Below are 25707 nucleotides of genomic sequence, written 5' to 3'. Positions count from 1 at the left end.
AACTGAAATATATACTGTAATAAAAGAAGAAACAGAGGGAAACATCATAGAATACCACTACACAGAAATAATAGACAACAACAAAAAGGCAAAGAAACAATGGAGACACAGCCGTAGAGAAAACTAAAGATAAAATGACAGGAAATCCTCACGTATCAATAATCACCCTAAATGTAAATGGACTGAACTCACCAATAAAAAGGCACAGAGTAGCAGATAGGATCAAAAAATTAAACCCAACCATATGCTGTCTATAAGAGACACATCTCAGCTACAAGGACAAGCATAGACTCAAAGTGAAAGGGTGGACATTGACACTACAAGCAAATGGTACCCAGAGAAAATCAGGTGTAGCCATAATGATTTCCGATGAAACAGACTTCAGGATGAAAAAGATAACAAGAGACAAAGATGGACATTTCATAATGGTAAAGGGGACTATACAACAAGAAGACATAACAGTCATCAATATTTATGCCCCCAATCAGGGAGCACCGAAATATACCAAGCAACTACTAACAGAACTAAAGGGAGAAATTGACCAAAACACAATTATACTAGGGGACTTAAATACATCATTGACAGCTATGGATAGATCATCCAAACAGAAAATAAATAACGAAATAGCAGCCCTAAATGACACATTAGATGAAATGGACATCATTGACATATATAGAGCACTTCATCCTAAAACATCAGACTATACATTCTTTTCTAGTGTACATGGAACATTCTCAAGGATAGATCATATATTGGGACATAAAATCAGCCTTAGCAAATTTAAGATTGAAATCATACCAAGCATATTCTCTGATCACAAGCCTTTGAAATTGGATATCAACTGCAAAAAGAAAGGAGGAAAAAACACAAATACATGGAGATTAAACAACATACTTTTAAAGAACGACTGGGTCAAAGAAGACATTAGAGGAGAGATCAAAAGATACATAGAAACAAATGACAATGAAAATGCTTCCTACCAATATTTTTGGGATACCGCGAAAGCAGTTTTAAAAGAGAAATTTATATCATTACAGGCCTATCTCAAGAAACAAGAAAAATCCCAAATAAATAACCTCATGTTACACCTTAAAGAACTAGAAAAAGAAGAACAAGCGAAACCCAAGGTCAGCAGAAGAAAGGAGATAACAAAAATCAGAGCAGAACTAAATAAAATAGAGAACAAAAAGACAATAGAAAAAATTAATGTGACAAAGAGCTGGTTCTTTGAAAACATTAACAAAATTGACAAACCCTTGGCTAGAATCACTAAGATAAAAAGAGAGAAGACACTAATTGACAAAATCAGAAATGAAAAAGGGGATGTTATCACAGACACCACAGAAACACAAAGGATTATCCAAGAATACTATGAAGGAGTATATACCACCACATTCAATAACCTGATCACCAGTAACGAAATTGAATCAGTCATCAAAAACCTTCCCAAAATCACAAGTCCTGGACCAGATGGCTTCACTAGTGAATTCTGCCAAACCTTCAAACAGGATCTAATACCAATCCTGCTCAAACTCTTCCAAAAAAATTGAAGAGTCAGTACTCCCTAACTCATTATATGAGGCCAACATTATCCTGATACCAAAACCTGGTAAGGACAACACAAAAAAAGAAAACTACAGACCAATATCTCTGATGAATACAGATGCTAAAATCCTAAACAAAATTCTAGCAAATCGAATACAACAATGCATTAAAAAGATTATTCATCACGACCAAGTGGGGTTCATCCCCGGGGCACAAGGATGGTTCAACATTCGCAAATCCATCAATGTGATACATCACATAAACAAAATAAAGGACAAAAATCATATGATTCTATCAATTGATGCAGAAAAAGCATTTGATAAGATACAACATCCATTTATGATTAAAACACTTAATAAAATAGGTATAGAAGGAAAATACCTCAACATAATAAAGGCCATATACGACAAGCCCTCAGCTAATCTCATAATTAATGGTGAAAAGCTGAAGCCCTTTGCTCTACGTTCAGAAACACGACAAGGTTGTCCCCTATCACCTCTGCTTTTCAACATAGTGTTAAAAGTCCTTGCCAGAGCAATCAGGCAAGAGAAAGAAATAAAAGGCATCCAAATTGGGAATGAAGAAGTCAAATTGTCACTCTTTGCAGATGACATGATGCTATATATAGAAAACCCTAAAACTCCACCAAAAAGCTATTAGAAACAATCAATGAATACAGTAAAGTTGCTGGCTACAGAAATCAATGTACAAAAGTCCATTGCTTTCCTATATACCAACAATGAAATCTCAGAAAAAGAGATAGAAAAAACAATTCCTTTTGCAATTGCAGCAAAAAGAATAAAGTACCTAGGAATAAACTTAACCAAAGATGTGAAGGATTTATATGCTGAAAACTATAAGACATTTTTGAAAGAAATTGAAGAAGACACAAAGAAATGGAAAGACATTCCGTGCTCATGGATTGGAAGAATCAACGTAGTTAAAATGGCCATATTACCCAACGCCATATACAGATTTAATGCAATCCCCATCAAAATCCCAATGGCATTTTTTAAAGAAATAGAACAAAAAGTCATCAGATTTGTTTGGAACCACAAAAGACCCCGAATAGCCAAAGCAGTATTTAAGAAAAAGAACAATACTGGAGGTATCACACTCCCTGATTTTTGCCTGTACTACAAGGCTACAATAATCAAAACATCTTGGTATTGGTGGAAAAACCGACACATAGACAAATGGAATAGAATTGAGAACCCAGAAATAAAACCACATAAATATGGACAGATAATGTTTGACAAAGAAGCTAAAAACATACAATGGAGGAAAGACAGCCTCTTCAATAAATGGTGCTGGCAGAATTGGATAGCTACGTGCAAAAGAATGAAACTGGACTGCTATCTGTCACCATGTACCAAAATTAATTCAAAATGGATCAAAGACTTAAGCATAAGACCTGACACAATAAACTGCATTGAAGAAAACATAGGTATTAAACTTATGGACCTTGGGTTCAAAGAGCGTTTCATGAATTTGACTCCAAAGGCAATGGAAGTAAAGACTAAAATAAACGAATGGGATTATATGAAACTGAAAAGCTTCTGCACAGCAAAGAAACTATTGACAAAATAATGAGGCAACCAACTGAATGGGAGAAGATTTTTGCAAACAGTGCCTCTGATAAGGGGCTAATATCCAAAATATACAAGGAACTCATGAAACTCAACAACAAAAAAACAACAACCCAACTGAAAAATGGGCAGAGGACCTGAAGAGACATTTCTCCAAAGAGGACTTACAAATGGCAAATAGATATACGAAAAAATGCTCAACATCACTAATCATCAGAGAAATGCAAATAAAAACCACAATGAGATATCACCTCACCCCAGTCAGAATGGCTATCATCAACAAGACAAATAGTAACAAGTGTTGGAGAGGCTGTGGAGAAAAAGGAACCCTCATACACTGTTGGTGGGAATGCAGTCTGGTGCAGCCGCTATGGAAGGCAGTGTGGAGGTTCCTCAAGAAATTACGAATAGAATTACCATATGACCCAGCAATCGCTCTCCTGGGTATCTACCCAAAATATCTGAAAGCATTTCTCTATAGAGACACGTGTACTCCAATGTTCATTGCAGCTTTGTTTACGGTGGCCAAGACATGGAAACAACCAAAATGTCCTTCGACAGATGAATGGATAAAGAAGTTGTGGTATATATACACAATGGAATACTATTCGGCGATAAGTAAAGATGATATAGGAGCATTTGTGACAACGTGGATGGACCTTGAGAGTATAATTCTAAGTGAAATAAGTCAGACAGAAAAAGCAGAGAACCCTATGATTTCACTGATATGTGGTATATAAACCAAAAACAACAAAAGAACAAGACAAACAAATGAGAAATAAAAACTCATAGACACAGACAATAATGTAGTGGTTACCAGAGGGTAAGGGGGTGGGGGGAGGGAGACGAGGGTACGGGGGATCAAATATATGGTGATGGAAGGAAAACTGACTCTAGGTGGTGAACACACAATGGGATTTATAGAGGATGTAATACAGAATTGTACACCTGAAATCTATGTAAATTTACTAACAACTGTCACCCCAATAAATTTAATTTTAAAAAAAATCATTTGGGCCTGGAAAACTCTTATGAGGAAAATCTTTCACTGGAAATTCAATCTCGTTAATAGATACAGGAGAATTCAGGTTACCTATTCCACCTTGGATGAGTTTTAGTAGTTTTTGGCTTTCATGGAATTAGTCTCTTTCATCTAAATTGTAAAATTTATGTGTGTGGGTTGGTTCATAGTATTTCATGATTATTATCCTTTTATGGAGCATCTATAGTGATTATCTTCTCTTTTATTCCAGATACTGGTATTTTTGTGTTTTTTCTTTGTCAGTCTTACCAAAGGCTTATCATTTTATTTTTTTTCCCAGTCAGTTTTTTGTTTCACTGTTTTTTTTCTATTGTTTTTGTTTCAAATTTCATTGATCTCTGCTCATCTTTTATTTCCTTCCTTCTGCTTGCTTGCTTTGGGCTTTGGTCTAGTTCTTTGTTTATTTGTTTCTTTCCTAAGATGGAAATTTGAGTTACTGATTTGAGTCCTTTCTTCATCTAACCATTTAGTGCTATAAACTTCCCTCTAACTACTGCTTTAACTGCATCCCACACATCTTATTATGTTTTATTTTCATTCTTGTTCATTTCAAAATGTTTTCTGATTTTTCTTGAGACTTTCTTTGATTTATAGCTTTAGACATGTTATTTAATTTTAAAGAGTTTGAAATTTGTTCTATTTGTTAATGATTTATAGTTTATTACATGATATGAAAAGAACATATTTGGTATAATTTCAATCCTTTTAAATTTAAGTTTTGTTGTATAACTCAGAATATGGCAATTGGTCCATATACACTTGAACAGAATATGTTGTTACTGGCTGGAGCGTTCTATAAATGTCAATTTGATAATTATGTTCAGATCTTCTAAATACTTGTTGATTTTTCTGTCTACGAGTTTTATCTACTACTGAGAGAATAGTGTTTAAGTCTCCAAATATAATTATGGATTTGCCTATTTCTCCTTTCAAAAGAAAGGAGTCAGAGTTTTGAAGTCTATTGCTAGACGCATACATATTTAGGACTATTGTATCGTCTTGATGAATTGATCCTTTTATGAATATGTAATGTTTCTTTTATTTGTGGAAATTTTCTTTGCTCTAAAGTGTATTTTGTCTAATATAAAATACTACTGCAGCAGTCTTTTGATTAGTGTTTGCATGGTATATCTTTATCATCCTTTTTCTTTTAACCTACTTATATCATTATATTTGAAGTTTCTTTTAGACAGCAAATATTAGATCGAGTTTGTTTTTTTAATCCACTTTCACATTCTCAGTCTTTTATATGACATGCTAAGACCATTTACATTTAATTCAGTTATTGGTATGTTTATATTTAGAACTATTATTTGTTCCTGCCCCCCTTTTCCATCCTGAGTTTTCTTTCTCTTTAGAGTATTTTAATTTTTTTCCATATTCCATCTCATTTTATCCATTATGGTTTTCATTATGTTTCATCATGCAATTCTTTTAGTGGATGCCCTAGGAATTACAAAATACATACTTAACTTTTCACAGTGTACTTAGAATCAGTATTTTATCACTTTAATTGAAATGTGGTAATAACAGTACCAACATATAGGTCTCTTTATCCCTTCCTATGATCATGGTGTTATATATTACAATTATATAAATTAAAAGCCCCAACAGCAGACATTATAATTTATTTAAATTGTCAAATATGTCTTAAAGAACTCCAGAGGAGAATAGTCTGTTATATTCACTCAGATATTTATTATTTCTGTTCCTCTTCCTTCAACGCTGATATTTCAAGTTTCTTCCTGGTATAATTTCCCTCTGCCTAAAGATATTTAGCAATTCTTTTACAGTATGTGTACTAGCTATAAACTCTCTTAGGTTTTTATTTTGTTTTTTAAATCTAAGAATGGCTTTATTTCAGTTTCATTCCTGAAGAATGTTTTCTCTAAAAACAGAATTCTAGTTGACAGTTCTTTTCTTTCAACACTTTAAAAATGTTGCACCCCTTCCTTCTGGACTCCATGGTTTCGTGAGATATCTGCAGTCCTTTGAACAGCCATTCACCTCCAGGTAATGAATAATTTTCTCTGGCTGCTTTCACAATTTTTTCTTTGTCTTTAGTTTTCAACAGTTTATGATGTGTCCAGGTACGGATTTCTTTGGGTTTATCCTATTGAAATTCACTCAACTTCTTGAATCTGTAGCTTTATGTCTTTCACCAAACTTGGGAAATTCTCAGCATTATTTCTTCAATATTTTTTCAGCACTGAACATTTTCTCCTCTCCTTCTGGGACTCTGATGACAAAAACGCTCGATTTTTGTTCTTATTCCATAGGCTCTGTTCATTTTCTTTGTATCTTTCTTTCTAAGCTCTGATTGGATAGTTTCAGGTATTTCAGTTTCCAGTTTTAAAATTTCCTTGTCTCTGCATCTTCTATTTCTTTACCAATGTTTTCTATTTTAACATTTGTTTCAAGAATGCTTGTGATTGCTTGTTCAAGCATTTTTATAGTGGATGCTTTAAAGCCTTTGTCAGATCATTGTAATATCTATGTTATTTTGCCATTATCATGTGTTGACTGTCTTATTCCATGCAAGTTGACATTTTTATGGTTATTCATTTGAGGAGCAATTTTGGATTGCATTGGCTGGATTGGATTAGACTGGATTTTGAATTAATATTATGAAATTCTAAGTCTGTTTAAATCTTATGGTAAATGTTGATATTTTTGCTTTAGCAGGCCATCGACCTGGTTAAGTTCAAACTGCAAATTGCAACCTGCTTTCTATGAGCTGTGGCTACACTGTCAGTTCAGTTATCTATTTCTTTACTGTACTAACCTCATCTGAAATGCATGTGTACCACTGAGTGGTGGTTTGGAAGCTGGGTGGAAATCTACCTACTAGCTCAGTTCTCAAAGTTTTCTATATGCTAATTAGGATCAGATTCATGCATGCACAGGTTGGGGTGTGCCTAGGAATTAAAAAAGCAATTTTAGAGGCCAGCCCGGTGGCTCAGACAGTTAGAGCTCCATGCTCCTAACTCTGAAGGCTGCCAGTTTGATTCCCACATGGGCCAGTGGGCTCTCAACCACAAGGTTGCCGGTTCAATTCCTCGAGTCCTGCAAGGGATGGTGGGCTGCGCCCCCTACATCTATAAACGGCAACTGGTCTGGGAGCTGAGCTGCGCCCTCCACAACTAAGACTGAAAGGACAACAACTTAACTTGGAAAAAAGCCCTTGGAAGTACACACTGTTCCCCAATAAAGTCCTGTTCCCCTTCCACAATAAAATCTTTTTAAAAAAAATAAACCACTCTGAAACATTACTTAAAAAAAAAAAAAAGCAACTTTATAAGGTTGCTTCCCCTATTCCTCCCTTTCTGTGATTTTCCTGGTACTTCCAGGTTCCCTGGGACTCCCCTCACAGAATCTCTTGAAAAACCATCCACTTCCACAATGTGAGCAGGGCTACGTGGCAGAAGGACAGAGAGAGAAAAAAAGTAATAGGTTTGGTTCTGAACTTTTTGAGCCCCATCGCTACCCTATGGAGGGGAAGTCTCTCCCTTCTCCCGGTTTTGGCTCCTGTTACCTTCTGCTGCCCCTCAGAACTGTCTGTGGGCTGGGGCACAAAAGAAAGGGAAAAAATAAAAACAGGGATCTGCCTCTTCTCTCTGAGCTTTAAGAGTTCCCTTCCTCCCCCAAAAATAAAGGGACATAAAAATCTAAACAAACAAACAAAAACCCCAAGCAAACAAACAAAAAGTTCCCTTCCCTGCTCTGCAAGCTAAAACTAGAGGGTGTCTCCTGGAGCTTCTCTGTCTGCACCCCACACGCATTCCCAGTCTTTATGCTGACCTGTGCTAAGGCCAGGAGACACCAAAGGGAAAACACTAAGCTTACCACCAGCTCAGTGGTACTGGGAATTTTGGTGTGCTTCCCCATCTTCCTCCTTCTACTTATTTCCCGAGCCCTCAAAGAGCTGTGCCCTGTATCGACTGACTCCAGTGTCTAGTTAGGTTCAGTGGAGAAAAGGGGTGATGGGGTACGCATGCACCATCTTACCCAGAACCAGGACTCTCTGCCTAGTCATTTTTTTATTATGTGCTGAATATTGTGTTTACAAAATTGTTTGTGCTGCTAATGTAGTGTCCAGAATGGTGTCATCTTCCTATAAAAAGAACCTATGGCTTCCACCTAAGCACATGGCATTCCAAGGTTGCCTTCAGGAAGGCACTGTGTTCTGAGTAGCTCCTCTCTCTGCCTGGCCCAATTCCAGCTAGCCCTTCCTATTCCAGCACTATACTCCAGCAAGGCCAGCCACCAGGCCCAGGGCTCTGAGCCCCTTTTTCTCTAGCCAGGTGAGCTGTTGAAGCCTCAAAACTCAGCCTCTCCGCCTGCAGGAATGGAAAATGCCCCCAGGGAAACAGACGAGTACTGGGCCACATCCTGAGTCTCCATCCTCCTCCGGACCCCAGCCTGGTAACTGTCTAGTCTTCAGAATTCCTGAATACCTTCAAGAAGATGATCTTTACAATTCATCCAACTTTTCCTGTCAACCTCAGTGAACGGTTAACCCAAATTAACAGGTCTGCCATCCCTGTAACTGGCCACCTCTTTTATCGTTTTTTATAAAGAAAGGTTTCCTGAAGTTGGTGCACAGATGAAGGAACTAGGGTTTAACTCCAAGCATATCCTTTAACTGTTAAATCATACTGAAGATTAGCTTTATTTTATAAGGTTTTTTTTCTCCCCAATTAACTGGGTGAATATGTATCAAAATCATAAAGTAATATATAAGCACATTCTTATTTTAAAATTAAGCCACTGCAGATAGTGCTGCTTCACCCTTAACCCCTCAGCCCAGGTTAGGCCTGGCTCTTTACCAGAGGTCACCAAGTCTGCCTGTGGCTCTGCTGGGGGTTATTAGGCTGACTCTTTCCCCATGGGAATGAATCTCCAAAGGCATGTAAGTCACTGGAAATACATGGTACAAAATTAAAACTAATTTACACATATTTTTAACCAGTGTACAGTAGTCCCTCCGCATGGCATATGCTGCCAGACCCCCAGTGGATGCCTGAAACCACCAGAGTAATTTCTCGGGTCATTACTGAACCCAGGATATACTGTTTTTTCCTCTACACACATACCTATGGTAACATTTAATTTATAAATTAGGTGCAGCAAGAGACGAACAACAATAACATAATAGAACAGTTATAACAATGTAATTAAAGTTATGTGAATGTGGTCTCCAGCTAACTCACACTAATTTCTTCTTCCTTCTTCACAACTTCACGGATAGAAAGTTCCTTCTTACCATAGATCTTAGCACCCTCAGCATACGATCTTTAGTCTCTTATTAAGTCAAAAACTTTCACCTTGTCACTTAAAAGAAGCACTTTACAGGTTTCTCTTCGGCCATAATCACGAGCATCACTACTGTTGTGCTTTGGGGCCACTATTAAGTAAAATAAGGGTGACCTGAACACAAGCCCTGTGATACCGTGACAGTCAATCTGATAACCAAGACGGCTACTAAATGACTAAGGGCAGACAGCATCTACAGTGTGGAGAGGCTGGACACTTGGGTGGGAGGAAGCAGGACAGTGCAAGATGTCATTCCGCTACTCAGAACAGTGCAATGTAAAACTTACGAATTGTTTATTTCTGGGAGTTTCCATTTAATATTTTGGACCACGGTTGCACGCAGACAACTACACCACAGAAGATGGAAATGCAGACAATAAGGACTACGGTATCATAAATTAGGTCAAGTTAAATAATCGGCAACTTTTTCCTGCCAACTTCCAGGGAATTAAAGCTAAGTCTGTTTAAGTGATTATTTTCAGCCTCCCGAGGAACCACAAAATCAAGAGTTAACCCACAGCCCCAAGGGCAAGCCTACGGGTTTGTCCTTGCAACACAGATACAGATCAACATCCCACGGTCATTTTCCTTGGTGACAATTTAAAATCAGAGTCTCATCTCTACAAGGGACGTTCCCACCCCACCCCAAAACAAGCAGGGTGTCCCTGCAGGTGGGCCACGAAGAGCGTAAGGACGAGGAGTTACGTGTTTTGAGACGACACCGGTAAGAAAGCGCGAGGGCAGAGCCGTCTCAGCACACACCTGTGCACAGCACAGGGGCCCGGGAAGCCCAGGCCTGAGTGTTGCCTGAACGTGGCTCACTTGGTAGGAAACCTGGACAGGGATGCAGTGACGTAGGCTGTTGGGGCTTTGGGATGGCCCCGCAGGGCGAGGCCCTTGCATTTCACTGTGCTGTGCACACGGGCTGGCCAGTGAACCCTGAGTCCAGGAAAGCCAGGCTAAGGACCGCAAGGTAACACGGAGTGAGACACGGGACAAAGGAGCAGGGCGGAGTTATTAGGCAAGCCTGGGGTGCTGGCTGCTCCTACCTGGGCTGGCTTCTGGCTGCAGGGAGCTCAGAGGAAGTGGAGGTGAAGATTCGGGGGCCTCGGCCGCAGGGTGTTCGGCCACCGGACAGATGATAAACCACCTCTTCCCAGTGTGTAGGACTAAGGACAAGACAGAAACAGAAACAGCTGGTGAGACTGAGCGCGTTCCTCCCAGGCCGGCATGGCCCTCGCTGTTGGCTTTAGGAACAGGAGGCTTTAGGGAACTCATCTCCCAGCAGTGAGGGGCTATGCAGCCCACTCGGGGCTCCTCGTGGCCACCGGAGGCCCTTGCAAGCACCCCCAGCATAGGCTTAGCTCCTACGACACATAAGGTACCATTGGGGAAGGGATACTGCTGGCCTAGAGACCAGAAGGCAGCAGCCAAGTCCACACCTGGGACAGACAGAGTGGCCGTCCTAGGGTGGTGGGGTGGTGGTGCTCTGACAATGCCCCCATGTGACAGCCAAACCCCCTAACAATATGTTCAGTGGGGCTCTTATCAAATGCTTGCTGGGAGACAGAAGTGCTGTTTCCAGGGCAAGCATGGTGGGGGTGGCCCAGGAGGCAGACATACCGTTCTGCTGATACACCGGGGCGTCGGCTTGGGATTGGCGACTCTCCTGAGGGAGGTAAACGGTCAGAAATCAGCAGACTGTGTGCACCAAGAACTGGGAGCACTTCGGTGCCCCCCGACATCCCAAGGCCTCGGAGCTCGGGTGTTTCCAACTGGACACAGGCGCCCACCTCCTGCCGCGTCCTCCCCACAATGCACACGCTGAGGGCTCTTGCGGCAGGCACGTGATGTCCCAGCATTGCTCTCACAGCCTGTGGCTGGGAGTCAGCAGGCCCTGGGCCTCCCGCGACCCCGCAGGCCCACTCACCTCCCCAGGGCGCAGGCCGCAGGTGCTGAGGGGCGGTGGGCTGGCCCCAGGGTCGGAGCCACGGTCGGCATCCGTGTCCTCGCTGAGCATGTCCTCCGCCTTGTCCATGACGTCCTTCATCTGCTCGATGAATGTCTCCCGCTCAACCTGCAGGATGAAGTCGTGCTCCACCTGCAAGAGCACAGCAGCCCTGCCGTGGGAGCGCTGCGACCTGCCCGGTCTTCACGGACTGGTCTGCTTGAGTTTTGCTCCGTATTAAACCCCAGAGGTGAGACATGGCCAGGGGGCTTGATCCCCGAGCCCGGGCTGCACAGCTCAGCAGGAACACCTATGGCTTGAGAAGCAGGCCACCGGGTGACAAGCCAGCACAGCTGAAGGACAGGAAAGGCTGGCCACAGACATTCCCTCAGCGGGGCTGGCAGCTGAGGACCCAAGGGACACAGAGGAGACAGCCTCACCAACCAGGGAAGTCACTGACTCAACTGACACAGCAGGATCCCCACTTACCATGTACGTGGCAATCTCGTCGGGCGCGTCCCCATCCAGGTCAAACTTGAATGTCACCATCTTGTGGTTGTGCGTTTCCAGCTGGCACTCCACCATCTTGTCACCCGTGTTGCATACCTACAGGACACTGGAGCAGTGAGACCAAAAAGGAGACCACTCCCAGCCAGTCCTGCGCCCACCAGCCTGCCCCGCCGGGCTCCTCACATTCAGGATGGTCAGCCGGGGACGGTTAGCCCTCTCCTGGCGGGAGCGTGTGCGTGTGGACCTTCGGTGATGTTTCCGGGTGGGCTTGCCTTCCAGCTTCCCCCCACCAAACGCACCCTCACAGCCATCACTCAGCTCCCTCGCAGAAGTGACATCGGAACCTCCGTAGCTGCCGGAAAACCAGGAATATTACTGAGCCCACGGAAACGACCTGCAAGCTGGCCTTACATGAGAAGCTTGGCTTTTCAGAAAACAACCAGAAGCTCTAGCATCTGAGTGTGCTCAGCTGGAAAACCCATGCCCAGCAGAAGAGCTCCCAAGCCTGCAGCCCCTTCTCAGAATCCTGGGTGGCACTAAGGTTGTCAGGGACACTTGGGCTTTCTGACCCGAGACCTGGGTTCTCTCAGCCTCCTGACCTGTGAAGCAGCCAACCTGCTTATGGTAAACATCAGGATTAAGAAACAATTGTGACCCGTGCCTCAGTCTCCCTATCTGTGCAACAGCAATGGGAATATGCTAAGCAGAGGGGCTGCTGCAGAGAGCACAGAGCAGTGCGCTCGGTGCTGACTCACAGGGAGGCGGGACGCAGGGTCACTTCCTACAACCAGGCCCTGCCCAACACGACATGTCCCAGGGCTGGGAGACACCGAGGTGCGCGCTGGACTCTGCCCTGTCCTCCCAGCCTCTCCCACCCCCTGGACCTGCTGACTCTCCCTTCTGGAACATTCTCGGTACCACAGACCAGCGCCAGGACCTCGAACACAGCTGGGAGTGTCTGACAAAGACTACACTTCAACAAGTGGTGACAAAGACCCCGGAGGAGCTCCCTGAGGCTCCCCCAAGTCAGGCTCGGCACGAGGGAATGTTGTTAGCAGCCCAGACACGTGGGGGCGAGTGAGGCGGGCTCCCTGCACCCCGGCAGCAGGCAGGCTGAGTTGGCATGTGGGCCCACAACACCCCCATGCGTCCCAGCCGAGCCGTTACCTCTCACAGCTCTGCAGGAGACCGGACTGCTTGTCTTGTGAGGCCTGCTCCTGCAGCAAAACCATGGAAAGGAAGATGGGTCACAGGACATTCCCCACGGCACAGCCACAGGCGGCCAGCTGTCTCCCCACCTCCAAAGCCCAGTCCTCTGCCCGCTCCCGTCTGATGACAGGGCGGCGGGTGTGAGGGTTTGTATCTCATTGGAGCCAAGTGGGTTCCTAAACTCTGGAGCCCTCCTCTTCTCAAACACACTAACCCACTCTGATCATCCCTACGAGGTAGCACATGCATCCAGGAAGGCTTGCTGCAGAGGCCTTCCCATCACCTCCGAGGGAAAGCACTCTAAATCTCTGTGAAAAGTCAGCCCCCTTCCACCTGGATGCGCATTTAAGGGAAGTGTGACATGGCGGCAGAGCAAGGAAGAACGGCACCCACAGCTTCCACCTTCCCCAGCGCAACCTGACTTCTGGGGCTAAGACCCAAGGGCACCGCAAGGGGGACTGCTGCGATGCTTGGGCCAGGCATCGGGGTGACACGCTGGATGCCTAGCCCCGTGGGGAGGGCACACACCTCAGGGGCCAGCTCTACAGTCATCTGGACAGCTGGACAGGAGCTGGAGAGCCCAGGCCCACTGGGCAGTGGTAGGTTAGAAGGCGGCAGGAGCGCAGTGGTCTGCACGGGCAAGCTTTGAGCAGCAGCCACCATCACAGGGGCCAGGGAGCTGGGGAGCTGAGGCAGGAGCTCAGGGGCAGCGGGCGGCACTATTTCCGGCAGAGGTGGGGAGAGGACGGCAGCTGGAGTGGGCACCGTGTGGACCTGGGCGGTGATGTCCATGGCATATGGAGGTGGGTGGCCAAGCAGGACCTGGGGGCACAAAGGGCAAGGATGCAAATCGGGGTGCCTTGCTGTCCCTGAGGGGCCCTGCGGCAATGCAGGCCCTTCCCTGTCCCGCCAGGCAGGGAGCACACCTGGGCTGCGGGTGTCAAGCTGTGTCTCTCCAGTGCGCCCACGCCCCCCCACTAGCAAGGCCTGGCCTCAGAGAACGTTTGTACAGTTAGCAGACACAAATAAGAACAGGCACTTGAGTCCACACTTGTGTAAAATCTAACCTAAAACCACAATCACTCATGCACCTCTAGCTGAGTCAGGCTGAAACGCCGTAAGTGTGGTCACTCAGCAGCACCAACACGGGCTGGACTGCATGCTGTCCCAACTCTTCCTCCTGAGGAGGGGGCCCCGTGGGGCAACCTGGGAGGTAGGACTGACTCCTTACTCTTCCCTCTTTAAAAACTATCAGCGGAGAGGCTGACAGGCCGGAAACGGCAGGAGGCTCCATTCTGCCTCAGCTCAGGGTTGAAGTCAGAAGTAGAACAACCCCCCGCTGGGCCTGCTGGCACAAGACGGGTCAGCTACAGGGAAGTCCGTGGGGCAGCCAGCCCAGCCCATCAATAAAGCCTGGACCGGACCCTCCACTAGCCAGGCAGTGGGGAGGCCCTGGGCCTGGCAGGTGACCTCTGAGTGCACAGTGCCTTCTCCAGCGACAGGCTGAGCAAACAACCCAATGTCAATGACGTGCCAGGCCAACGTGGGTAGCCAAGTGCCCAGGCCCTGATGCTGCAGGCCTCCAAGCAGGCCTCAGCTTTCCCGAAGGCCCTGACCTGCGAGTGGGAGTTACTCTGAGTAACAGGCTGTCCAGGTGCTCACTCAATAGGGATACGGGACTGTTGTGCCTCCCCACGCTTGTTTTTAATCAACAGAAACCATCCTTCCCATCTCCAAAAACAAATCCCTTCTGGGAAGACAGCAAGAGGCATGTCCAGCATCTACATACACTCAGGACATGATGTCTTAGTCAGGCTGGAGTAATTCCCATGAGCTAAGGGCTGGCACCCTGGAAAGGTGTGCGATGAATCTTCCTGACAGAATCAAACGGGAGCATCAGCCCCACCTTACAAAGGAGGAACCTGAGCTTTAAAAGGCAGAGGATGGTGCCCATGGACACAGGGCTATTGAGGTTTAGAGCCAGAGTGGGGCCAGGTGAGGGGTGCCCAGGTGACAGGGTGCCCACGTGAGAGGCCCCCAGGTGGAAGAGTGCCAAGGTGAGAGGTCCCCAGGTAGAAGGGTGCCAAGGTGAGAGGGTGCCCAGGTGAGAGGCCCCCAGGTGGAAGGATGCCAAGGTGAGAGGCCCCCAGGTAGAAGGGTGCCAAGGTGAGAGGGTGCCCAGGTGAGAGGCCCCCAGGTGGAAGGATGCCAAGGTGAGAGGCCCCCAGGTAGAAGGGTGCCAAGGTGAGAGGGTGCCCAGGTGAGAGGCCCCCAGGTGGAAGGGTGCCCAGATGAGAAGGTGCCCAGGTGAGAACCCCCTCAGGTAAGAGGTTGCCCTGGAAAGAGGAGCCCGGGTAAGAGGCCCCAACACTACTCCTGTCCTCACACAGGCTGGATAGTAGCCCTGACACTCTGAAACACGTGGGGGCTGTGGAGCCACCACGAGGCCAGCCCATCCAGCAGGGCAAGTGTCCCTATTTCCCAGCAGTCAGCCTGGCAAGCCACCTGAGACCCCCGCCTGATTGGGACATCATCCTTGGCTGCCATCACTGTCTTGGAACCAGCAGCCACGTGCCTCCAGCACTGCCCAGCCCACGACTGACAGAACCCCCCTCCCCTCTGAGAACCCTGGAACCCCATTCCCTGGCTGCTGACATGGGGTCTGGGAGGGGACAAACAACAGGCAGTGTGAGCCTTCCCAGCACCCACAGAGAAGTTGACAGCCACATACAGACTGCCAGGCGCCACATATGAGGGCAGGTGCCGTGACCCCCAGTCTGGCTGGAGACCCCCCCCCACGAGCAGCTGCTACTGACCCTTGGGAAGAGCCCACGGTGGAACCTTTGCCACCCTGATCCCGTGGCTCCTGACATGTGCCAGACGTGGGAGGGGCAGCATACATCCCCACACTGGAGACGAAGGCAAGCCTGCAGGACCGTGGCGCCTGATCGTCCGTACCCACTCGGCCCGCGCCCCCCACCAAGGTGTTCAGAAGGAGCAGACGCCTGCAGACCCCTCACATCTCTGGGTGCCACCGGGTCTCCCAGTGCCTAGAGGGCAGGCCCCCAGCAGGTGCATTACCTGGCTCCCCACCCCAGTGGCAGGAGCTATCTGCTCGGGAAGGTGGGTGATGCTTGGCGGGTGGGGCTGTGACAGCGTTGGGGGTGCTGGCTGCGGAGGGGTGGCCCTCAGGCTCGGTGCCGTGTGGAGGGGAGAAGGCGGGACGTCGCTGGGCACTATCTGTGGAAAGGCTGCCTGGTACACGGGCTGGGCCGGGAGCTGGGCCACGGCAGGATGAATGGACAGGGCAGCCATGCCCTGTGGGGCCACAGCCAGCAGAGGAATGGCAGTGGCGGCGGCTGCCACGTTTGGCACAATGGTCCGGCATGGCATGGCCAGAGGGGCCCCGGCGGGGTGGGGCAGCTTGACTGTCTGCAGAGGCAGGGCCGGTGACGCGGGCAGGGGAGCGGCGGTGTTGAGTGGGAGGCTTGGCAAGATGACGGCCGGAGAGAAATACTGAGAAGGGGGAGGCACAGTGGGCCCACTGGCAGCCGGCAGGTCGGGGAGGGCTGCAGGGAGGCTGTCGACTGTGGCCAGTGGAGCGACGGGGGGGATGACAGGAAGTGGAGGCATCTGAAAGAGACATAAGCATGTCAGCCCCACCGGAGGCACACTTGCCCTGGGCAAGAACAGCCACACCCCCCGCAGGTTCTGCCCAAGACACTTTCATGCAGCTGCCAAAGGAACTCAAATGTACATCTAATTTAAATGGAACCAGGTGCACAATATGTTCAACCAGAGAAGGAAAGGCGGAAGGCTCGGGAGAGCGATGGGCACAGGAACAACCTGGGGGAGCTCCCTTCAGTACCACCATAGAGGGACCCCGGGTGGCTCCGAAGATGGCAGAGGAAGCTCACATGCGAGCAGTCACAGCAGTGACCCCCAGCTTCACAGCTTTGGCATGTTTCATTCACAAAGACTAGGATGGAGAGAGCCACCAGACAGGGCCCCAACAGCTGAAATTACTTTGCCTGATTCTCCCTAATCTGTATCAATTCACACTGAGACCAAATTCCCTGGCAGGTTCTCTTGGGGAAAGCGTATCACTGAGCCCCTGCTGCTGGCCGTGCCACTCAGCCGGGGGGAGGGCATCTCCCCACAGTGGAAGCTTCCAAACCTTCCATGTCCGGTCTTCCACCCTGGAAACTCCCAGTATCTGGATCCCACGCTTGAAACACTGCAGCAGATTCTCTGAAAGTTCTCTCTTTAAAGTAAAGCCTCTCTGGTGACAGGCACGTGAGCACCACGTAAGTGCCTTTGTGTGATTATAAGACAGTGAAAATGTACAAATCGACTTCTGTATATCTGAAAAGCCACTAACTGCCATGACCACCAATAAGCAAGGCAGTAGTTTAACTGGACAATGAAAGTGACTCTCACACAACATGGCGAGGACAGGCCAGGTGACAGGGAACAGCTGACAGGTCAGAGCCGCTGGGTGGCGGGGTGAACCACAGGGACACTCACACCCTCTTCATGAAGCAGCGCTTCCATCACTGTCCCGAGACAACTGTGACGGGACCATCCCCATGACCATCAATGGCATTAGCCTGGGCAACGGCACCCGAGGACCAACCATATGGTATCAAGTGTCACTGGTCACACAGTGCCCTCCCCCGCCCCCAAGGGACCATGGTCAACATGGCCTCAGATGGCTCTAAGGACAGACAGTGACTGTATCTGCGTACCTGAGTCAGGCAAACGTAGCCTATGCCGGACACACCTGAGATAGACACAGGGCAGGTGGGCACCGCGGCCCTACTGTGGGAGAGGGGTGGAAGACAGGAGTGGGGAGGTACCTGCGGAGGGACTTGAGCGAGTGGCTGCAGGGGCATGGGTGGCATCTGGAGGGGCTGCAGCTGAGCAGGGGCCACCTGGGAGGTCGGAGCGAGGTACGGAGGCAGGTGGGGGGGCCCCGGCTGGAGAGGGCCCACAGGCTGCGGGGCCAGGACCTGTGGCAGGGGTGCTGGCTGGGCCAGCGGAGGAGGCTGGAGGAGAGAGGGGGCTTCTCTTAGACCAGCGTCCTGCTGAGAGATGCCCCAGGTGCTGAGACATGACAGAGAAAATCAACGACCACATGCGCACACATACACCCACCCAGCAGGAGCCCAGGACACGAAGACTTGGGAGAATCGTTGTATGTGAGCGAGGCCCCTCCAACTGCTGTGGGTCCACAGCCACAAGAGACCCGCCCTAACTCCCCTCAGCACCCGGGCCCAAACCAGCCAACACAGATGGTCAGGGCAGCTTGAGGCACCCATGGCGGCCACAGGGAGGGGCAGCCTGCACTCACCTGGTGGCCAGAGGGCATAGGCTGGCCTGGGCCAGTCGGCACGGGGGTGAAGCTCATGGCTGGCTCCGGGAAATGCTGCTGTGGAAGTGGAGCTCGGGTGAGGGGCAGGACAGGGCCCACCGACACGCCAGGCTGTAGACAGCAGCGGAGGCCAAGCTCAGCGGCTGCCGTGAAGACCCCCACCCAGCCACACACGTGACAGCGCAGGGACCCATCTCTTACTCCCCATGCCCAGTCCTGCCAGGGATGCTTTTCCTAAGAACATGAATCAGCAGAAGCAAGATGTGGTGGCCCCTAAGCCGAGAATGGCCACAATTCATAACCAGAGAACATTCTGGAACATCAGCTCCACAGAATGTGATGCAACCATGAGAAAAAAATCATTATAAGGGCTTTGTGAAACCATGGAGAAATGCTTGTTATATCCCTCACTGGGGAAAAGATACAAATGTATGTGCTTCTTGTCTATAGTACTATACACATGTATGCATGTGATACGTTCATAGAAAACAGAAACATGGGAACAAACTGCGGGCACCAGATGCACCAGATGCAGGAGTATTCCAGAGGCGAGGTCTCCAGTGACTCGGACACTAGGAGAGAAATGGCGCCACAGACGTGAGCCCTCACGCATGGGCACATTAAGTCCCAGAAGAGTGGCTCTGCTCCCAAGCCCTCTGTCCTCCACTGGGTCCCAGGGGCGGCTCACCACAGCAACCCTCCCCAGGAGCTCTGGGCGTGCCCTCGGGACCCCTCCAGGCCCCACCCTTCTGTCCAAGATGTAAACAGGCAAGATGGGAAAAATGCTCCAGCTGAGTGGTCTGGCCGGCCCGCCCTTGACCTCCCTGTGCCCGGGCTTCCGTCTGCGCGGAAGCTGGGACTGGCCGGGCACTGCCAACATGGACAGAGCACACCCTTCCGACTAGGAAGGGAACACCTAGTCGGACGCTCCAGCTCACCTCCAGCACAGGTGAACCAAAAGTTAAGAAACACCACTGAGCAGCAAGGGGCCTTTTCCTAAAAGCTGTTCCTGCCATTTAAAACTATATTTCATTTCATTTCGTGAAACGAGCAAAACTGCAAAGGCAAATTGCCAGTGAATCCTGGACTCTGATCAGCAGTGGCAAACACTTCAACTGCTTTTCCAAAGGGACTTTCTGATCCCAAGCAGACCTCAGGGGAGGGAAGAGAGAGCAAGGCGCCCCGAGGCTGCAGTGCCCGGAAGGCAGTGTGCCAGGGAGCCCAAGGCACCAGGCAGCAGGCAGGCGGGCAGCTCCTAGGGCAGGGGCACCAAGCCCTGGCCCGCTTCTGGGCCTCAGGGTCTAACCTGTCTCTGGACCCCACTCCACTGCCTGCCTCAAGGCCAACTTCTCACTGCTTGGGGCTGCGAAGCAAGCGACTGTTTTACTTTCTTCGGAGTGAAAAACAAATCAGAATCGAAAAACAAATGTCAAATGTGACCCTCTCATCTAGCCATTTCCATTTCGCCTATTAGGCTTACCCATTATCCCACATACAGGTATAAGCATGAGGCCCTTTCAATCCAGTTTCTCAAACAACACAGAAAACGTTTCCCACGATTCAGCCTCGTCTATACCTCTAACATTTAACAGCTGCCTCCTACCTGGCGGACAGGTGCCACCCCCTCAGGGAAGCTGAACAGACAAAATCAAAGGTTTCCTTACTACAGATGATGCCAGCTTTGCACGGCTCTGAGAGTGGGACCCTGGCAGCTCATCACAGCTTTGCAAGCACTGGGTGTCACTGGCTGCTTGTTTTCTCACCAGGCAGCTCTCTCACGGTAGGTCACAGCCTGCGCCAGCCTGCAGCCCTGCACTTACTGACAAGGATGGGCCTCCCATGGGCCTGCTTTTGTGTGGCCAGGAACTGACCACAGGCCAGCAGAGCCTGGATAGTCCATCACAGACTGCACGAGGGTCTCTGGTGCGAGAGCCGAGCTGACTCACCGTGACGGAAGGCTGGTAGGCGCCCAGCGAGGGCAGGCTACGTGGCAAGGCGGTCCCATCGCTCACGCTCACTGGGGGGCTGCACACGCTCTGGGCAGTGGATGGCACTGCATCCACCAGTGAGCCCAGCACCACGCTCTGCTGGCTGCTCTGCGAGTCCGAGTACACAGTGGAACCCTGGCCGCTGTCGAACGTGCTGTCAGCTGGGGAGAACAAAGGCACAGCTCAGAGGGAGCACCCAAACGTCACTCCCACGGCATTCTACACAAGACTCGGGGGACGCAAACGTGGGCTCACACACGAACGCTTGACTCGTCCGTATGTTTTCTTCTGCAAAACAAAGACTTGATTATGTTTCCAGATCACATAAGTACTGAATGTGGGTCATTTTACACAGTCGACTACAGAGCAGTATGGGGACTAACTGTACCACCCAGAGATGGCCCTGGGGGGAGAGGGGTGTGGCACCACTGAGGTCACCCCGGGCCCCAGGGGGGCACCTCACACAGGCCTCATAGGCAGGACAGCTGCTTCCCTGGCTTAGACGGGGACCCCATGTGGCACCCAACCTGTACTTGACAGTGACCATCATTCAACTCGTCAATGGAGCAAAGGGTCTTGGGAGGCCAATGGAATGTCCAAGTTAGGAAGCGCTCCAGTCATGTGGAAGAAACAGTTATCACATGGGGGCGTGGGGCGGACCCTGACCACCTTTATTCACCATGGCAAAGAGCCTGAAGCAGTGAGATCTGGGTCCAAACCCAGAGGGTTTGGGTCATATCATATGCCAGATCTAACTTGGTTGACAAATGGGGCTGACAAGGCCTGTACCCCGCAGAGAGGCCATGAGAGGGGACTCAGAGGCCCCATGGCCTCAGGCAGTTAGCCCAGCATGGCCAGTGAAAGTGGCCACAGTGGCAAGCGGCCCCCAGGACAGGACCCACAGAGCCCACAGCTCATCTGCCCAAAAGCACAAAGGAAGGCAGATCACCTGTGTTGTCCTGCGAGTAAAGAGTGACAAACAAAAACCTACTTGAAATGGCACTTCTAGTTTACTGCTTCCAGATTCTAAAGCTTCAGAAACATTATGATTTGTCACCTATGAACACCAAGCTATTCCTACAGGGAACCACGTTTCAGATTCTCAGCATAATGTCCCTTTGCAACTTCAAACAACTAAAATAAAAGGGAATCTTGTCAGCTTTGCATCAAAATAATTTTTCCCCAGGGTTGATCAGAACTTATTTTAACCATGGAAGACATAAGAATGTTGAGATTTGATTGTGCAAAACCAATTAGATAAATGGCTCTGGTTTTTAATGAGGTGTCTGGTAGTGATTTCCACTGACAAAGAAAGGGGAGAGAGAAGTAAAGACAGAGAGAGGAGACAGACAGACGAAGACAGAGACAGAGAGTGTGCTTGCACAAGACGGAAGCACAGACACAAAGAGAGAGAGAGAGAGACAGAGAGAGAGAGAGAGAGAGAGAGAGAGAGAGAGAGAGAGAGAGAGAAAATGCATGAGAATGGGTACAGAGCTTACAAATTTCACATAAACCAACTCTAACTGTACATGTAACATTTTAAGTTATTTAAGTGTACATGTTTATTATTTGTATAATTAAAAATTGATTTAAAAACTTGCTTTTAAACCTACTAATTACTCTGTTGCAGTCATCAGGTGCTAGGCCAAGCCCCCTCACTGAGCTTGATGTGGATTGTGGTGGGTAGTTTCATAGCAGAAAATGTAATGGAGACTCATAAAATGTGATGTTTGCTGGACCTTCCGACATATGAACGTGCGTGTGTGCCAATCTTGTTACCTAAGGCCAGGTCCTTTCTCTCGTGACGTGCACAGCCTGGCATCCCCATTAGGTTACCTCCATGAAGCACAGCCATCCATCCACAGGCACTGTGGCCAGAGGACAGCTGCGCACAGGCTGAGTGACAGGGTGCGCTGGGTTGTGGCACAGAGGCAGGAGTGCATGTGTGCACACGTGTGCATGTGTGCACGTGTGTGTGTGAGCAATCATGTGTAGGCTCTCTCTGGAAAAAGGTACAGTTAAGGGACAGGTAACATCAGTGGCCTCCAGAGAAGAATAGTAACTGACTTTTGCTGTTCACCATCTTGCACTTTTTGAATTTTATATGATGTGAATGTTACTTATTTTTAAAAAATTACAATCAATGGGTAAAAACACTTTATCCATAAAACATTCACTTCTCCTGGCAGAGAAGTGTAGCCGCAGCATGAAGCATGCAGAATCCTTCTGAGCTGGAAGGGGTCTGTTTGCAGACAGAATGACCACCCTGAGCTGAACTCGTCTGTTGAGCCCGTTCTGTGCACACAATGGGTCAAAGCTGGAGCAGGGCCTATTCTAGGTCCGTACTGTGCCTCCAAAGTGCAACCAAAACACATGTTTTAATTCCTGTCCTAGAAATTGTTCGACTAACAATTACATTTTAAAAGTGTGCAGTGCTGTTTCCTAGAAAAAGTTTATGCTCTTTAATCAGTATTTTTGGTTTATCAGAAAATGAAACACGATAATGCAGCAATTTTATTCTCCAAAGCAAACTTGAGCAGATCGGAAGGAAGTAAACACTAAGCAAACCGTCTCCAAGTGACAGCCAGCCACTGCTTTTAAATGGAACAGCCGACTCTGAAGGACGTTCAGCTACTTTAACGACACACGAAGGGCGTGCCATTAAACAAATTAAACTATTTCTGTCTTTCCACGTGATCACGCGGAAACAGTGGCTTCAGCAGGCTGTTCAGCTTTCTGCACACTTTTCTCAGACAGACAGCATAGGCCACGGCCTCCGTCCTCAGCTCACAGCTGCATTTGGGGACACTGAGGGCAAAGGCAGGACCCATTTCCGCTAGACGTGCAGACGACACTGGGTTCCGACTTCCGGTGCTCTGAGATGAAGCCAGGTACAAAGCAATCCCACCGCCCCTCAGCAACACCCCAGGGAAACAGGCAACAGGCCCAAAGGGTCCGCACTGCAAGGGAGATAATCTTGGGGACGCACACTCCCGGAAGCAAAGGTCGCAGCAGCATGACTGCTCCACCTGCAGCCCCAGAACACAGGTGTCTTGGCACAGACTCTCTCACGGGTGCAGTGGCCACACCGAGCCAGGCAGCCATGTGGCTGAGACTAACATCCTCCAGGCTGGTGAGCGGCCAACTGAGCCACTGCATCCCGCTGGCTCACAGCACAGGAAGTCCCAGGTCTGCCTGCCCGTTTGTCCCCACCTGTCCTGAGGGGCACAGGAGGTCCCGGGTCCGTCTGCACGTTTGTCCCGAACTGTCCTGAGGGGCAAGCCTTAAACACCCTCTGGTCTGTGCTCTGTAACACTGGGGACGCTCCCAATGACCCCGAGAAGGCTTGCCCACACCTGCAGGGTGAGCCGGGGCAGGCATGGGGGACAGCGGTACTCACAGGCCAGGGAGGTGGCGCTGGTCGGCAGCGCGGTGGGGAGGTGGTGCTGGTCAGCCTCAGGGTCCTCGGGCTCCAGGAGCCCGGCCTGTGCGTGGTAGGTCACCTGCACTTGCAGGGGCACGTGTGGGCCCCTGGCCTTGTCGGGGCTGCCTGGCTCCCGCTGCTCCTGGGGCTGCAGCGCTGGCCGGATCCTTTCCCGCCGCCACTGGATCAGGGCCACACGGTCGCGGATGGATTTGGCCACAATCTTCACGTCGCTCTCATGAAAGAACCCCGACTCAATCTGTAAAGGGAGTCACCTGTCATTACTGGGACCACCCTCACCTGCACATCCCACTGCTGGGCCCACCCTGCTGCCTGCACTGGCACCTCTGGCTCATGCAATCTCTGCTGAAAATCCCCTCCTCAGGGGATTTTCACCCTTGTCTTTCAGGGATGCCTCCGTCACCCCATAAGGAAACACCCTCCAGCCATCAACTATAAACCCACCGGGAGAGTGACCATCCAAACCTGCACTGACCCAGCTCCTGGAACAACTCCTGAGATAATGACGACATGGCAGGTGCTCTTAACAATGGGCTGGGTAAGGAGAGGGGACCCTAATCTTCCTCTCACCCTGGAGCAGCTCGTCAGCTGGGCCCTAGGGGCTTCCCAGAGCCTCACGGCCAGGCTGCCCAAGGGTAGGAAGGAGGTGCTGGCTCAGTCTGTGTTTTCAGGGACAACAAGGACAGGGATCCGCAGCCCTTGCTGTCCGTGGCCTTCTCTTAGAAGTCAGGGAGACCGGGAAAGAAGCACATTCTGTAACTTGAGACTGAAAAGGTATGAACCATGGCAGGCAAAATTCTGAGCCTGATTTACCCAACAGAGCATTTGGGAGCATGCGTAAGGAGCCGAGGCTCCCCAGGAAACATCACGGCTCTCTCCAAGGATATTCATGGCCAAACCACGAGACAGCAGGAGGAAGCCAGGCTGCTCTCTGTCACCATGGCATCCCCACGTGGAAAGTGAGAAACCAGAGAAGGAATCTTGTGGTGCTAGTCGGGGAACTGTGTGAACTCGCAGCTTTCAATGCACAACAGACAAACACACGCAGATGTCGACAGACGCGTGTGCATACAGCGTAACGTGTGCACAATACACAGATGTGCTTCTGAACCGATCACTGAGGGCAACCCCGACCGAACGCGCATGCAGAACCAGGACGCGCCGCTAAGAGCGCAGGCTCCCACGCAAGAGCAGGTTTAGGTCTGCAGGGAGAGGACAAAGGGGCCTGGACCTCAGCTTGTGCCACAAAGAGGATGTGCTTGGAGAATGGCAGCCATGGAGGGAGACGGCCAGCGCCCAAGGCCGCCCACGGGCCAAACTGACATTCTGAGCATCAAAATACACAGTGACACCATGATGGTCTGAAAGACGTATACACAAATGCACACGAGAGGAACACAGGTGATCCATGTGGCACTGCCAGCACGAGGTTCCACAAAGGGGACACGTCTTCGCACTGTCTGCTTCTCCTTCTCCCCCTCGGTCTCTCTTGCTGTCCTCAGTGCGGTACCTGACTCAGTCTCTGCCTCCAGCACTCTCTTTCTGTCTCTCCCCGCTGTGGGTCACTTGCATCATGAGTGCCCCTGTGGAACAACCCACTGGCTGGAAACTACACCTCCCCCCAGCAGCCAGGCGAGTAGGTGTGGACGCCGACATCGGCCCCAGTCAGCCCTGGCCGCAGCATGCAGGGCCCTGAGTCCAAAGTGCCTGCTAAGCCACTACTGCGGTTCCTGACCTCGGA

The 25707-nt window shown here is 49.4% G+C and overlaps 1 protein-coding gene across 17 annotated transcripts in view; it reads right to left on the bottom strand.

The window, feature by feature from the left end:
- WNK2 (WNK lysine deficient protein kinase 2) overlaps positions 1–25707 on the bottom strand; it is a 116107-nt gene that overhangs the window by 48602 nt on the left and 41798 nt on the right. For 15 of the 17 annotated variants that reach the window (XM_081066065.1, XM_081066076.1, XM_081066068.1 and 12 more), the window contains exons 8-19: positions 23922–24204; positions 20480–20682; positions 18513–18644; positions 18019–18207; positions 16241–16792; positions 13688–13981; positions 13118–13167; positions 12134–12302; positions 11930–12046; positions 11423–11593; positions 11116–11161; positions 10542–10661 (exon numbers count right to left, since the gene is read on the bottom strand). In XM_081066065.1, the coding sequence (XP_080922191.1) occupies positions 10542–10661; positions 11116–11161; positions 11423–11593; positions 11930–12046; positions 12134–12302; positions 13118–13167; positions 13688–13981; positions 16241–16792; positions 18019–18207; positions 18513–18644; positions 20480–20682; positions 23922–24204 (2326 nt within the window). The remainder of the gene's footprint in view (positions 1–10541; positions 10662–11115; positions 11162–11422; positions 11594–11929; positions 12047–12133; positions 12303–13117; positions 13168–13687; positions 13982–16240; positions 16793–18018; positions 18208–18512; positions 18645–20479; positions 20683–23921; positions 24205–25707) is intronic. The other 2 variants (XM_081066073.1, XM_081066074.1) reach the window with 2 other exon arrangements.

The sequence above is a fragment of the Rhinolophus hipposideros genome (genome assembly GCF_964194185.1).
Source record: "Rhinolophus hipposideros genome assembly, chromosome: 11".
NCBI lineage: Eukaryota > Metazoa > Chordata > Mammalia > Chiroptera > Rhinolophidae > Rhinolophus > Rhinolophus hipposideros.
Note: the sequence above shows the minus strand (reverse complement) of the source record. Positions and strands in the feature narration are given on the sequence as shown.